The sequence below is a fragment of the Sebastes fasciatus genome, chromosome 5 (assembly GCF_043250625.1).
Source record: "Sebastes fasciatus isolate fSebFas1 chromosome 5, fSebFas1.pri, whole genome shotgun sequence".
Taxonomy (NCBI): domain Eukaryota; kingdom Metazoa; phylum Chordata; class Actinopteri; order Perciformes; family Sebastidae; genus Sebastes; species Sebastes fasciatus.
The window spans coordinates 27,000,269-27,016,167 of record NC_133799.1 but is presented as its reverse complement, the minus strand read 5'-3'; the positions used below and the strand labels follow the sequence as shown (position 1 = coordinate 27,016,167).

The 15,899-nt window shown below is 39.7% G+C and overlaps 1 protein-coding gene across 7 annotated transcripts in view; it reads right to left on the bottom strand.

The window, feature by feature from the left end:
- Positions 1 to 204: 204 nt before the first annotated feature.
- Positions 205 to 15,899, bottom strand: part of LOC141768163 (arf-GAP with coiled-coil, ANK repeat and PH domain-containing protein 2-like) — a 63,979-nt gene continuing 48,284 nt past the window's right edge. Inside the window, exons 10-25 of one of the 7 annotated variants that reach the window (XM_074636211.1) lie at positions 14,918 to 15,030; positions 14,250 to 14,301; positions 13,694 to 13,794; positions 13,459 to 13,564; positions 12,976 to 13,184; positions 12,064 to 12,133; positions 11,858 to 11,952; positions 11,355 to 11,542; positions 9,507 to 9,599; positions 8,695 to 8,927; positions 8,284 to 8,393; positions 8,030 to 8,140; positions 7,081 to 7,142; positions 2,901 to 3,184; positions 1,650 to 2,864; positions 205 to 1,394 (exon numbers count right to left, since the gene is read on the bottom strand). In XM_074636211.1, coding sequence (XP_074492312.1) covers positions 3,081 to 3,184; positions 7,081 to 7,142; positions 8,030 to 8,140; positions 8,284 to 8,393; positions 8,695 to 8,927; positions 9,507 to 9,599; positions 11,355 to 11,542; positions 11,858 to 11,952; positions 12,064 to 12,133; positions 12,976 to 13,184; positions 13,459 to 13,564; positions 13,694 to 13,794; positions 14,250 to 14,301; positions 14,918 to 15,030 — 1,647 coding nt within the window. In that variant the 3' untranslated portion in view covers positions 205 to 1,394; positions 1,650 to 2,864; positions 2,901 to 3,080. Of the gene's footprint in view, positions 1,395 to 1,649; positions 3,185 to 4,129; positions 7,143 to 8,029; positions 8,141 to 8,283; positions 8,394 to 8,694; positions 8,928 to 9,506; positions 9,600 to 10,190; positions 10,293 to 11,354; positions 11,543 to 11,857; positions 11,953 to 12,063; positions 12,134 to 12,975; positions 13,185 to 13,458; positions 13,565 to 13,693; positions 13,795 to 14,249; positions 14,302 to 14,917; positions 15,031 to 15,899 lie in introns of those variants that run through there. The other 6 variants (XM_074636212.1, XM_074636205.1, XM_074636208.1 and 3 more) reach the window with 6 other exon arrangements.

The following is a 15,899-nucleotide window of genomic DNA, read 5'->3' as shown; positions in this document are numbered from 1 at the left end:
GACTGGGTATGTGAACATACTATTTTAATTATTGTATATATGAAAACAAATTAATGACAAAGTACTCAAAAAAGAAAAGAGCCCAGGAGAACAGTAAAACATCTTCCTTCACACAAGCAACTTGAACGTAACAATGTAAACAATGTCAAATACCTGTTGGCCGAATATGACACCAGTGTGGCAAAGTCAAAAAAAGAATCAACATTGGGTGATGAATCCTCAATCCATGTATATTGAAGTTCTTACATATTACAGGTAGAATATACAGTACATGTTTACTGGTATACAGAGAGGCAATATAAAATGGGCTAAAACTACTGTAGGATACAAAGAACAGCATATACAAAAGCTTATTTAATCATTCAAGTACCACTAACTTTATACTTCAGTTCTCTGGAGAATTCAAAACCATCTGTACAAAATGTACAAGAGTTTTATCCCATGTTGCATTGGCCAAAAGTTTCCTCTGCGCTTCATATCATGTGTTTCTATATACTGTTAATGTTGTCAAAAAGAAGAGGAGATTTTACCGTTTATTTAAAAGACAAAAGAAATTGCAGAATTCATTTCTGGACTTGAACATTTCAGTGCAGTCGTCTGATGTTGCCTAAAATAAATCAAACACTTTAGGTGAAAATGTTTCTTTAACAACTCATCACATGAAATGTCAGTGACTCTACAAGTCATACATCTTTACAGAGGACTGTGTAATATTTCCAAACATATCTGGGCATTTTGCAGACTGTATGTCCGGTATTTCTGTAACATACAGGTCTGTAATTTCCAAATCAATTTCCAAATTTCCTGGAAAGTTTACTTCAAAGGTCTATGTAATTTGCTGCTACTATAGGGAAAAGGAGAGTGTTAAATTGATACCTATCCAAGCAAATACTTCACCATATGGAGAGCTAAAGTTAGGCTTTTCATGAAATCAAACTCACTTTTTGATATTATTTTTGCTCAGCATTTTTTGAGCAATAGCCATTCAATGTATTTACATTCAGTAATTATCTCTCTATATCAGGGGTGGGTAACATTTTTTTTTCCAGAGGGCCATACTGACTTAGATAAAGCAATTGAATTGAAACATGTGATACATGAATTTAGATGACGGTCGGCACACCCCCGGTTTGGAGAAGCAGACAGGAGTTATCGCATGTAACCAAAGCAATGTACTGCTGTGGACGAGGCCAGCCGCAAAATTTATTTTAGACACCTACAAGAAAGGCCCCCCTAAAAAATCAGTTTGAGTGTACGCTATATGTGTGACTTTGGTGAATCCGAACTAACCAAAGTCACACTGTAACACAAACAAACTAACCGGTCGAAAGGCAGCAGTAGACCAGCACCTTTTGTGTTCTGTGAGGTCAAATTACTGTTTTTTTCAATGGAGTCTGGTTGCTTTGGCGAGAGCGTAGATATTGTCTTCAGATCCCCGTCAGAAACATAGACATATGTAAACCAGCGAAAATATTATAAATATAGCGTACAATACAACTGACATTTTTTTTAGGTGAGCCTTTCTTTAAGGTGGCTAAAATACATTTTGCTGCCGGCCCCGTCCACAGCAGTGCACTGCTTTGCTTCATCTACTGTGGGTAATACACTGACTATGGATAAGTACCTCATACAACCCAACTTCAAAACACCCAAACTATCCCTTTAACGGAGTGCTGCAATGCAAATTTGTTTGGCTGCGCTGTAAACAGATACACCTGTTGCTTTCTGTAGTAGGAAACCATACTTGCTGTTACCATGGTAACCACAGGTCTCCCCAGATCAACAATGACTGAAATCTTAAGGAGTTTTAACTTTAAGTTTCCAATATTAAATGAGCATTTACTTGGGTTTAATGGAACTTCTTTCAGGGAAAATCCTATATTTCCTATAATTAACACCAAATTAGACAGTTCTCTCCAGGAAACTTCCAATGAAATTGTTGTTACTGTAAAATCATACAACGTTACTGGTATCTATAGAATCAACAAGAATAAAATAGCCGCATTTACTCTATAGATCCATATTATTGTAGAGATCTTTAAATCTACATCTTGATTTTTTAATATCAGCATGAGACTGGATCTACAAATTATCTTCAAATCATCTCAACACGACCGAAGCCTTTTTAATTCCACAAACATCGGGACGCTGAAGAGCTGATTGCTTCACTGCTGCAGGAACTGACGTGGAAAATTTAAAATCATTCAGAGAAAAGTTTTAAAAAATAACTAGCATTTAAAAATCAAAAAAACTATCATCTATTTAACATTGCAGACGCATCAATAACATGTTTACTTCCATAATCACTGTACATTGTTTAACAAGTCAAAGTCTTACCATCAAAACTGGTAAACATCAGCCACAATTTAAGACAAAGGAGATTTGTGCAAATAAGTAAAAGCATATTGTCGTGTATACGCTGCTGAGAGTTCACTAAAGCAAAACTTTGATATAAAAAAAGATGCCTATGATCGTAAAGAGAATCCTATTGGAAAAAGGAAGCACTTAAAAATGTAAATGGAGTATTTAACAGTCTGTCATGCGCTTACCTCTTTACAACTCTGATGCAGTGCACCTTTTTTTTTTATATAGTAAAAAAGAAAGAAAAAAGAAATCGTCTTTGAATTTCTTCTGTCAGGAAGTTTAAAAGATTAAAATAACCAGCAGCCTTGATGGTGGCCGCTCTACATTCAAACCGAGTTCAATTATCATTTTAATCTTTTAGGACTTTGCAAATCCTTTCAAAGGCTTTAACACTGTACCATTCACTTGTTGTAAGAGGTCCTACTGGAAAGCACAGTTAAAAAAAATAAAAAAGTGAAGTTTACTGTTCAAAGAAGTTCCTCTTCACTTGGGTGAAGTGCCTTCAACAAGAGCTGTGAACACAGCTGCAAGAATACAATTCGATGAAAAGGAGCTTCGGCCACGTTATGGTGACATGAGACCAGCTGTGGCAGCACTAACCGGCTTTAATGCTGAATGACGTTGAAGGGAAAGTGGACAACGTCTTTCCAGACATCTTTTTGTCTGGCGTGGGTTGAGCAGACAGTGTCTCTGAGTGATAGTGTGTTTCTGTTGTGTCAGGGTTTTTGCGTATCGTACTGCTGGTAGCGGTTCAGCTTGTCCGGGTCATTGGAGGCCATGTGGGTGAAATCCTGGAAAATGTCCTGGTAGGTTTCATCTCCTGCAGGAGAAACAAGGACACAAGATCTCAACAATAAAGACAAAAATAAAAGAGGAGTCAGATAGAGCAATTATCTTTTCTGACTTTCCTCTTAATTTTCTTTTCTTCTTGTGAACACTTTTACCTTTTCAGGCTTGTAAAAATCTTTCTAATTGCACAATCTGAGAGGGAAAAATCAATCTTTTTTTTAAATGGCTCACACCTTACATCACCACTGAGGCCCTTCTAACCTGTAGTTAGCGGTCAAAAGTAGATATTACTTAATTTTAAAGGAGCCACTGAGTCAGAGAACTGAATGATGCTAACAACGGTTACTGTTTCTCAGAACAGTGGAAATAATTACTTCAAAGTTTATCTCCTGCCGTGGCACAAGAGCATTACACTATTGTTTGTATGGGTCATTTAATAACACATACAATTATGACTTTTTTTTTTTTTTTTTTTTTTTAAATGTAACTTTTGTCAGAAAAGTCTTAACTTTAAAAAAACAAGAACTTTGTAGCACTGTGGCAAAGGAAAGGTAAGATGCTGATATACTAACAACCCCTTCAGCACCACATTCAAGTCTGAACTTGTTTCCCTCCTGACCACATCAACCTGTTACAAATAAGTTCAATAAAATGTGCAAACAAAATAACATAGAAAACCACCGATGCTTCATCATGCAGTTGTACAGCAGGATAAAACATCAACAGTGTTTTGCAGAGTGGAGAGCTCATGCACAGTGACAGCATCATCAGAACAAGAATGAAAAAGAAAAAGTCAGCCATACCTGTCAAGAGTGTCGGCGTGTTTCGAAATATGAAAACAGAACAGCGCAGAGGCAGAAAAGATGGGAAAGAACAGAACAAGCAAAAGGCAAAAATGTTTGAGGAAAAACAGCCAGAGAGCTTTTCAATTAGCAAATGGAGATCGACTCAGAAAGAAAAGACGAGCCCACAGAGATTCCTTTTTGTTAACAACTGTATTGTGTTTAAAGTGCAGGAGTTTATGTACAGAAATACAGTTGTGTTGGCCTCAGCACCCCAAAGAAAAAAAAGAGAACAGAAGAAAGGCACAAAACTCTGGGGAGGAGAGAAAATAAAAGTAAAATACAGAAACGAGAGAGAATTTACAGAGAGAGAGAGAGAAGTGGACGAGAGCAATAAAGAAGAGTGTGTTATCGAAGTGAGAGAGCGGCTCTCAATCTGTTCCAGTTTCAAGTGTAAATTTTCCCTTTTCAGGTTTTTTAAATAATTTCCAGAAGACTACAGGAGACAAATATTGACTCAAGTAAAAAATATGAAAAGAATTATCATTACGTTTAAAATGTAAATACTTCCTCCTCGGATTTTGTGAATAAATGTTTAGCTTAAATGCCCCCAAAACACAAGCAACCCGCAGGCTGAGAACCACCACTCTGCACTTCTTCCACACACTCAATCAGGTAGAAACACTTGAGTCGAGGGAACTGTAATATAAATAAAAAAGGGGGGATGGTGGATTGATGAGGTTAGTTCTCATTCTCATTCATTACTCCTGAATATCCCTCATCCATCAGCTGATTGGAGGCGCTGATGAAGAGGCCCTCGGGTATCAAATAGGACGGCTAGCTGATGCCTGCAACAAGGCAAATCCTCTCGCGGCAAAACAACTTGAGTGACTGGAAGCACGTACTTCAGACTCTACTCTGCTCCTTCTGCTAATGACAAACCTACTTCTGCTCCTCTCATGCTCATTGCTAGCGTGTCTGCTGTTGACCTTTAAGGCAACGACAGACAGCAATAGTTTCTGTACCATTCCCTATCAACAAGCATTGCACACGCTAAAGAAAATAATGAAGAAAAAAAGAAGAATTCATTCTTTGTCATTCAGGTCCAAAACATTCTTGACTTATTTTTAAAAAGCGAAAAAAAGACCATGGAGGATATTCCACTTTAAAAAAAACGGCACATCTAGCCCTCGATGGACGACATTTCTGAGTGTAGCCCTCCCTCCTGTGGTCAACACACATATATATGCCTTTACCCTACAATCTAAGAGCTCTCAAGAAACTCCTCAGCGTCTACTCTGGAGGACACAACAACTTCATTTACCTGTGAACACAATCACAACACAATCAGTAATCCCTATTCTAACTAGTGAACGCAAACCCCACACTAGTCAACCATTCAAAACATCACATACTGTTCTGTCAGCACCAGAGGGCGCTGCTCTCAATGTGAATTAGCAGAAATTACCATTTTTAATCAAAGTGCTTTGGTGCCCTCCCAGGATTTGGGATGTGGGATGAAACTGGGGTACGTTTCAATCATTCATTCACCATCAATAAACCTCAACTGAGCTTTGCACTCATGTCTATTCACACATTTTTTTTTTTTGTAAAGCTCCCTTATGATTAAGATAAATATAAGCTAGGACCAGCAGGTGATAAGAATATATATACATGGTTACATGTGGATATTTTTCTACACTATTGCACTTGTTGCTTCGACAATGGACCATCCTCAGATGGTTTAAAAACCCACTAACATTCAATACAATCAATGCGATGGCACTAAAAGGCCTTCATCGTCTTACAATTCTGGATTTCCCGTGATTACGGGCAACGAGCAAGCACAATTAACCGACTAAACAACCAAGACACAATATTGTCATAACAGGAAGTAAATAGCGTACAATCAAAAAAAAGAAAAGTAAGGATGTGAACACAGAGCCCCTTGTGGCAGCCAGAGTCAATCTCAACTCCACTTCTTCTGTCAGACTATGCACATCATTTACAATATGTACAGTCAGTATACTTATTATACGATTCCTAGAATTATCTTTATAAAAAGAAAACTGTACTAAAATAAAATAGATTTTGTTTTCTGACCAGGCATGTCACAACAGCAAAATGCATTATGTTTGGACAACAAACAGTTCAAATAAGTAAACAGGCCTTGAAAATGGTTAAGACTTCAAATGGGAACCATACAATCGCAGGACAAGGTACAGTAGTAGTTGCATAACCATTAATAGGAATGTGCATAAATGACTTCTGACAGGTCAATTTAAAATGAAACACTTCGCCTCTCGGGTCAGATGATAAAAAATGTCATTCAAAAGTCACGATTATTGCCAGATAGTGAAAACTGCCGTCACTTTGAGGTCACTGGATACTGGTGGCAGTTACTGGGTAGCTAGTTTTTTTTGCAAAGAGACACAACACTAATTTAAAAATGAAAAGTATTTTAGCCCGAAAAAACTCTCATTAGCTGCTATAAATCACTGAACACCTCTAAAATAGAGAGAAACGTATATAATATAAACTTAAAGGGAGGAAGTACAGTCTGTCTAGTAAAAAGTGACACTTTTAATTTTGTGCTATCAAATAATTCTACGTTAGTAACAGTCACTTAATGGAAAACTTTGATGTTCCACTTCGGAACGAAACTCTTCGGAAATGTCCAGAGTCGATGGCTTTAACTGTCACATTGATAGAGTATAGCACCTGACGTTATACCACACCAAGGTGCAGCGGGCGTTATGATGAAAGTTGCACTCACAGTACAGCAGGACACAGAAGCACAACTGACAGAGTCGGGCTCAGTTCACTCTAATCAGTGGATCAAATTTCCCCTAAACTTAATAAAAAAGTGGCCTCCAGTTTGTTATCAAACAACCAAGACTGAATTGACTGGGTTATCTGGGTTATCTGGGATATCTGGGTGTTCATTTGCAGTTTTTCAGTCAACTGACCCCAACTCTGAAACCTGGGCTTTACATTTCCTCTGATAAGCCAGGTCTTACAGTATGTTGCTTCTGTGTTTTAACAAGAGCGGACAGTTATTAAGTTTCGTCCAGCTGCAGGCTAATAAACTCCTGCATGCACTTCCTGTACTGCATCTCGGTGGGGCTGTTGGTGTTATATTGACCTGACTGGCTGTAGGGGCCCTCCGCCTCTCGCATCTCCTCGTTCATCTTGGCCAGTCGCAACCTTGAGGAGCAGGTTAAGAAACAGGGAAGTGACAGATTAGCCACAAGTAAGAGATATAGTCAATAATCAAAGTCTTAAAATATCAATCTATTGTCAGGGTTCTAGTTGTGTTTTTGAAAATGTACTCGGTTTATTGGCCGTTAAGGACGGTTCTCACAGAAATACTCTGCTCTGATTACGGGCCACTGTGTTACATCTAGAGGTAAATACATCCACTGCAGTATGTAGATCTGTAAACTGATGAAGTGCTGACACCTTGTGGAGAAAGTTGTTATTCCTTGGTGAAGGCAGACTGTTATACTGGATTAGGTATAGATATAGAGGCTTGTAAGCTTTTTTTAGCTTGTTTAAAAATCATAAAACACATCATGCCATTGAAATACAGAGAATGACTCCACAGTTTCCAAACCAACTGTAGGCACCTTTTGACAAAACATGACCATCGGTGGTCAGTGTTTTCATGAGCAAGGCACCTCAACCCCAATGGTTCCATATTGATGATAGTTGTGCTGGTTAGTGGTGTATTAAACCACCCGTTTCGACTGTCATCAGCTCATTTAATGGCCGTTATAAGCTTCATAGATGTGGGTCAGTAGGGGCCTGCTATACCTACTACTTGTAAAAGTGAAAGCAAAAGTTAAATGCAACATGTTCTAACACGTTGTAACTGAATGAAATGTTACATTTTGAGCACAAACATAACAGCTTGGTTAAGTTTAGGCAAAAATATTGTTTTTGGGCTTAAAATAACAATGTTTGAAAAGTAAAAATGAAACTTAAAGGGACTGTTTGTAACTTCTTAGATGTATAAATCACCCGGGTCGGTTTCCCATGCGCGCTCGCATATGCGAAATAACAATTATATCGATAACAAGAATAACACTCACAGTGTGACGATGTCTGCGTTGGCCGCATCCACCGCTATCGTCAGGGGTGTTTTCTCGTCGATGTCCGTAGCGTTTTGATTTGCTCCTCTTTTTAAGAATAAACACACTTGCCTAAAACAGAGAGAAAGGTTTGTCATTTAATTTGAGGTCACACATAATCTGGGTTGTTATCACAGTCTTCAAAATGCCTCGTCAACATCCTCTGAGTAACAGTTTGGTGACGTAATGATGATGATGAGATATGCAAGACAAACCCTGTGTGTCCCAGCATGGTGGCGTGGTGGAGGGGTCCTCGGCCCTGAGCATCCTGCTGGTTCACATTAGCTGCATTTTGGAGCAGAAACTCACAGGTGACCAGCGAACCCTGAAATGTAACACATTATATTACTTTCCAGTGACAAAACACACTTACATTGTAAATACTAAGTATTATTATTATCTAAAGTTCTGAAACCTCATTCCACCTTTATTATTTTGCATACATGAAAACATATAATATATACAATCACTGGCTTTACATTAGAGATATGCAACACTTAAATGTTCATTACCAAAAATTCAAACTACATTAACAAAATTATTAAATTAGTGACTATCCCCTCAGGATAGTAATGGTAATATACTAAAGGTATTGGGCTGACTGGATTATCTGTGGCGTTGCTCACCCCCTGCACCGCCATGATAAGCGGCGTCCTCTTGTCTTCCTCTGTGTTGACCCAGTTGACTTCGGCTCCGTGGGCAAGTGCCTCCGCCATGTCCGGCAGGCTGCGGGCACACGCAGCCCAGTAGAGCTGCAGACCTGAGCTGTACTCCTTAGGCTCGTAGAACACCATCTCCTTACAGGGTGACGGAGGAGGCAGTGTGGCAGGCATGGGCATGGGCGGAGACTCAGCAGCGTCTGAAAAATGGGCAGAAAGAAATATCAAAGTCAAAGTTAAATGTATTTATGAAGCACATTTAAACACAACCCACGTTGACCAAAGTGCTTTACAGACCAGAGCAGGTAGCTAAAATCACAAACAGAAGAAACACTGACATAAACATCACAGCTCATTTGTTTGTTTTTTTCCAGCAGGATTATAGAAAAACTACTGGCCCGAATTTCATGAAACTTGGTGGAAGTGATTAGCATGGGCCACGGAACAACCCAATACATTTTGGCGCGGATCCAAATCACGGGGCAGATACACATATAATTCTTCACTTTTATGACCATTGCGAGACAGGGCATTTGGCCTTGGCGGAGGTCTACGCTCTCTGAGTGTCCTTTTAGCTACAATTATGTGTTTTGAAGGTTTGTGGATAAGCCAAACTTTAATAAAACTTTCTCTTGCATTCATCTTGTATCCTTAATGCTTGCACAAGATGTTGTTTTTTTAACTTGGCGAATATACCTCTCGCTTTAGACTTTAATAGGCAGGGATGTTTCAGTAATGAAAGTGTTGTGTGTGTGTGTGTGTGTGTGTTTGTGTCTTACCTGCTTCTGTCAGGCTGTGATTGGAGGGGGTGGTGGCCAGCATCTCCCTGCTCCCATCAGCGCTGTTCTGGATGCCGCTGTCTGCACTTTTTACTGTAAAACAAAGAGTGTGAATCACGACTTGTGGAACAAAACACAAATGTCATTCACTGAGTGTATAAAATAAAAGGAACACCTTCATGTTGATTGTTTTCAGATCATCACACAGTCCCTAATGTAGCCCCTCAGAAACCTTTTGATAAATGTTTTTTATTTTTTGAACATCTACTGGAATTTGACAGCTAATTTCCCTTTAGTATGATTACCAGAGACAACAGGTGGTCCTAATATTTTGTACAGTAAGTGCTGAAATCAACAGAAAGAGAACCGGAGGACAGATCCCCGCCACCACCTTATGTTTCAGGTCCCTAAATACCAAAAATATGATGAAACAGATACAAATGCAAATACCAGACACTGACCAAAACCATGTGTGAGAGAAACACTCCCCATCCCCGGGAAAAACAAAACATGGTATGCTCTGAAATGCTCTTAACATGGCGGGATGGTCCATTAAGAAGGTCTGAATGAAGGAGGAACAGAGGAGTGGATGAAGGGTTGTTAGTCCACAGACCCAAAGCAGTGAATACAAATGGTACAGAGGGGATGGAGAAGCAAGCGAAACGCTAAGCATTTAGTACTTACTGCTCCTGAGCTTGGCAGAGTTGTCAAAGTAGGAGAAGAGCGAGTCAAGCTCGTCAGGACAGAAGAGAGAGTCGCGGCGGGTCTCCGTGCCGCTGGCAACAGCTACGTCAGGGATAATAGGAGTTTTGGGAATTGGAAGGCGGAGGGTGTGAATTGAGTGGCAGGGTGAGGAGTTACAGGGTAGGCAGTGAGAGCAGGAGTTAGTCCAGAAGCACAGGACAGGAAAGGAGGAAAGAAAGAGATTGGTGAAGAGGAGAGAGTGGGAAGCAGGGTGGAAGCAGAGATAGTTAGACCACCAGGTCAGTCGACACTGGAAGAGACAGACTACGAGAAGCAATGGGAGGCAAAGAGGGCTCAGGCATATGCTGTTCACAGGGAACATACAGTATGCCGATGGGTCTCCACGGCAGTGCAAAAATCACAAAGAGCAGCACACAATAGAAAATGTGTCCACAATGACAAATGACACTGACTTCGCCCTCTTGATGCAGTGCAACTTTGTTTCTGAAGAGGCACTAAAAGTTCTGTATAACAGAAACATCCAAACTCTGAAATCCTATTGTATTAGTTTAGTAACCAGGTAATATGAGTTGGGGGATATTAGAAATTTAGAAGAGGAATTTGCAAAAAATAATTTAGACATTGAGAAACCTTTATATAACACTGTTCCCCATCCAAGTATCCAGTCATTGGAATTGAGTGAAAATGACAAAAACTACTGATCCAACAAATTGATTTTAATTAGTCACAGGTAAATACTGTATTTAGTCCTGAAAGCTTGTTGGATCTAGTGGTCTTAAATCCATCCAGCTAAAGAACAAGTTTTTGTGTTAATCCGCTGTGTGATTGCCAGACACCACCCAGGTCAGAATCTGTACCTTTGAATGAGTTTTGTTGTCGGTTTGTTATTCATTAAAGGGATAGTCTGGGTGTTTTGAAGTGAGGTTGTATGAGGGACTTATCCATAGTCAGTGTATTACTGGGGGCGTGCCAACTGTCATCCTACTGTAGGTAATACACTGACTATGGATAAGTACCTCATACAACCCCACTTCAAAACACCCAAACTATCCCTTTCAGTTTAGAGACAAGGGAAATTTGACAGAAAACACAAACTCATGAGTTGAAAGATGTGTTGTTATGTTCGTTAACTTTTCTACTGACCTGATTGACCGGGTCGGAGTTTCGGGGTGGGTGGTGGCGGTCTTGGGGGCAGATGCTCAGAGCTGCTGCTCAGTCTCTTCTCCTGTTTGCTCAGAGAAACCACTTTGTTGCGAAGCTCCTCGTCTGACGGCCGGCGTACAAACCGGCGGTCCACGTATTTGGCTTTGATGTAGGCCTCCACCTCGCTTCTATTAGGAACAAGAAGGGCTTTGCTTGTGAATAAGGTGAACATTTTTTACTATCTTATCTACTCAAACCAGGTGCAATTTGATGCAAAAGCTGTATAACAACTGCAGATTGCAGATTTAATTTATCACAATGAGGCTAAAGTCAAATTTTCTATATATTAAGTTGATAATGCCTCTATTCTAATTAATTTTCTATTAACTATTTTCAGTCAGACACAGAAAAACACTAAATATCAGGAAATACATTAAGTGAGAAATTAATCAAGTGAGACAATAAGTCTGAAAATATCAATATGCCTTCTACCAGCTGTGTACCTTGGGTCTCCTGGCTGTGGTTTTCTAGCTCCTAGCTCCTCTCGCCGAGCCTCATAGATCTGGTTGACCACTCCATTTCCAAGTTCACACATCAACTGTGAAAGGTGCAATACAAATACATTTTAAGTTATTTGTTAAAAATAAGACTTTCAGTTCGAACCGGATGTTCATGTACATTTGTTCATGTACAGTTTTTCATCCCTCACCTTTAGAAGCTCTGGCTCCCATGTATCCAAAGTCAAAGACCGAACCTTAGAGAAATGCACTCCCAGACTCCTGCAGGTGAAAGAAGAATTTAAAAAAGCATAATGTCATTGATGATTACGCTTTAATTGTGAATGAGCTAAAAGGGAAAATGCTGGTAAGTCTTGAAGACCATTATACTGTTAAACACACAAGTGTAGTTTAGGTTTTAGCCACAAGGTGACAATTGGGGTCTGCAGATTCATGGGCTTAGCAGCCAGTAGGTATGTAGAGAAGGTAGTTCTCAGATAAACATACAGTACTCGGACTGCTCAACGCCTTTGTTTGTAATACATATGTATATTAATAAAATCTATAACTGCTGATGAGGCAAAGTGCCAGAGATTTAAACAGGCCATTATTTTTTGTTGTAGTAACAAAGATAGCCGGAATCCCTAGACACTTTTATGTTAATTAAAATTCAGCCTGAAGGGTAATTAATATTTTACCCTGGTAATTAAAGGTCGTCACAACATCCAGAGCAGCCTGGGTGTTCATAACAGGGTGTTTACATTTCATAAATCCCTAAAGACCAACAGTTTGTACAAAGCATTGAACAGCAAACATGCAACGACTGCTTTCTGCCTTTCCGGTTTCCATGGAACCCAAATGAACTCAAAATGAACTGTATTCCTGCATAGTGGTAGATAAATAAATAAAAGGTGCGGATATTAGTTTTCCTCGGTTTATTAGTTTCCCTGTGTTTCTCTTTTCTGGGATAAACCTCTTTACAATTTTCATAGCAGTAAAATGTATAAGTTGGTTATTTAAGAGTTTCATGACTTTGTATCTTCCTTTGTGATTTTCTTTTTCTTTTCTTTTCATTTTTTATGTTTGTAACTTCAATATTAAAAGATCTATTACTAGTACTTTACCTGTGGATACCAGAGCACTGTATACATAGGGTGATGCCCAGATTAATGCTGGCCCAGCGGGGGTCTGGCTGGCCACAGTCGCAGCAGCAGGTGTTGCCTGGGATGGCGAGGACCTTCTGCAGGGCGCTCTCTCCTTTCAGTGGTCTCTCCTTCGGCTCCCCGCCAGAATCCAGGCTCCCTGTTGATGTGGACGACTTCCTATCCAGCTTCTGACATGAAGGAGACAGGGGGATGCACAGAAATCCAGATGGATGGTAAAGATTTAGTAAGATGGGACAGGATGAAAATAAATGAAACTTTATCCCTGTGGTCTAATTGGGGCGTTTTAGCAGCGAACACTAACAGTCTACACAAGGGAAACTGAATGTAAACTCATGTATGGGAAATTGGTGTTACATACATAAACACAGCTTCAACATCATTTATTTATCCAAAGTATATGTGAATCCCTTCAACTATCAACTCAGTGTGTTTGGTTTTTACCTCGCCTTCTTCTCCCTTGTCGCGGAAGGCGGTGGCGATGCTGTTCTGGACGGCTTTGATCCAGGCCTGTCGCAGCTTCTCTGAGTCCGCCTGCATCATACAGCTCCTGTTGGGACAGATGAGCATCACACAGCTGCTGTCTGCTGGAGGAGGAGGTGGGTACACTGCTACTCCACCTTCCCACCTGTAGTAACATATTCCAGCGCTCATTAGACTAATGGGGACTCAAACTTACTTGGTGGGTGACACTACTTCGAAACAGAAGCGGCGCTCTATGTCCTCACAGTGTTTGACGGTACATAGCCTCAGGTCTTCCACCACCACAGTCGGGTTGTCCTGAGGGGACAACATAGCAGCTTTGGTTAAACACATGAGTGTGTGAGTGTGTGAGTGTGTGACAAAAAAAACAATATGTGACTACTGACAACTTTGCATAAATGTGTTTTCCATACTACACTTAAGCAAATAACAAAATGTGTCCAACAAAGCTACAGCCTGTTTTTGTCCAAATGCTCTTGAAATGTAGCAAAAATATTTAGCTTGTGTACGAGTTTTCCAGAATATAGGATCTGTATAATGACTGCATCATATTAAACAGTTACACACAGAAACACATCTTCACATACAGCTATGGTTTATACGACACTAAACGTCTGTTTTGAATCGGCTACTACAGCTCTTAAATGAAGCTATGGTATCCTGTTAAAAATACATGACCGGGTTACTTGTGCTGGAAGTCAAACACATGCATATTTGATTGTGGTCGGTGTGCAGGGAGTCACTTGACATACCTTAAATTTCTTCTGGTAAACTAGCTGATTGTTCTGGATGGAGAACCAACGCCTGAAGGGAGAAAAACAAAAAAGTCACAGGCAGTCGACCGTAACGCTCCTGAAATAACACGCTTTGACGTAATTCTAGCATGAATGAGAGCGATGGCAATGTCGAGAGAGCTGATTAGTAGATACATTTATTCAGAGGTTATATCTAAATACTGTAGAGAGAGATAGGAAGGAGAGGAAATCCCAACCAAAGTCTCATCTGTACCCGTTTCAAACAGTTTGTTGGGTCCAGAGGAATAAATACAACCAGAGTTATATGGGTCAACTTTAAAAGAAAGAGGTGACAGTGGTATGGTTGTCAGGAAGAGTATTTTCACTTACATTTAACTGGTCTAGTAATGTACAGTTAGTTGACTAGTTAAATGTAAGTACAGTATTGATACTACAGTATTAACCTCTTCCTTCTACATCAAACCTAATTATGTTCTTCTGACAATGATAAAAATCCCTATTAGAACAAAAGTACTTGCTGATGTATTAAAATGTAAAGCACCTTTAATATCTGTTCACATTTTTGATGACAGCGCTTGCTACTTGCTTACTGTAGCATATCCTTATCATAAAATTTAATTTTAGATATCTTCATAAAGACGCAAATTGGACCGTGTCTGTTGTACCTATTCCACGTCTTGAAGGCATTGCTGGCCCTCTTAAACAGATAACCCTCCATTGCGATGCCATTGTCTGCGTCCACATTGTACTCCAGCTTGGTGTCGTCATGCGAGAAGTCCTGAACAAAACGTGTCAGAAAAGAAAGAGAGCAAAGACAGAAAATATTAAGCAAACATAAAATAAAAATTTCCCACATTACCAACATTTAAAATGTTGATAGTTTCCTTTGGTCCTAGTGTTTTTGTTCTGGGAGTAAGCAGTGACTCAGCACTTTTCCCAAAGTCACAAATGAGGGCCATCAGTCTCAGCTGTGATAAGTGACTTTGTACTGAGCAGCGCCGCTCGGCTGCTTCTCACACTGACCTGAATGATGTTTCACACCAACAACCGGACAAGATAGAAACAACACACAAGCACAGCTGATGGTTCAGTCTGGTCTCCTAAAAATTAAATCCCATACAATGAAACTGCATTGTGAAATATGTTTTGAGGGAAACGGATTACGTTTGTTTCTGAGGTATCACAAATCCGTTTGTAATGATAGCCTGCAGAACTCCACGTAGGGACGAGGAGTTGGATGGGTCAACAAACACCGGACTTTCGCCCACGAGACCGCTGTTTGTGTCCCGCGTGAAACCAAAACTTAACGTTCACTTATTTTAATCATGATGGTTTTTTACTAAACCTAATTAAAAAGTTTTGTTGCACTTTTTTGTTGTGTTTTCTTTGCAGTTTAGTTGTATGGGAACGTAATTTTGCAGAGTAGGGAGGATGGTTGCAGAGTTATAATCTATTTCAGTTGATTAAGTATGTATTGTCTGAGAAGGGAGGTTAAAAAATACAACTAATAAAATATTGTAAAATCTTCTAATGTTGAGTTACACGCCACTTTAGTGAGATTTGTCTTCTGAGGTTCAAGGCTTCAGACTATTTCTCCTTCATCCACATCTCCCTCTGTCTCTGAAGTTGTTTTGACAAGTGGAACTA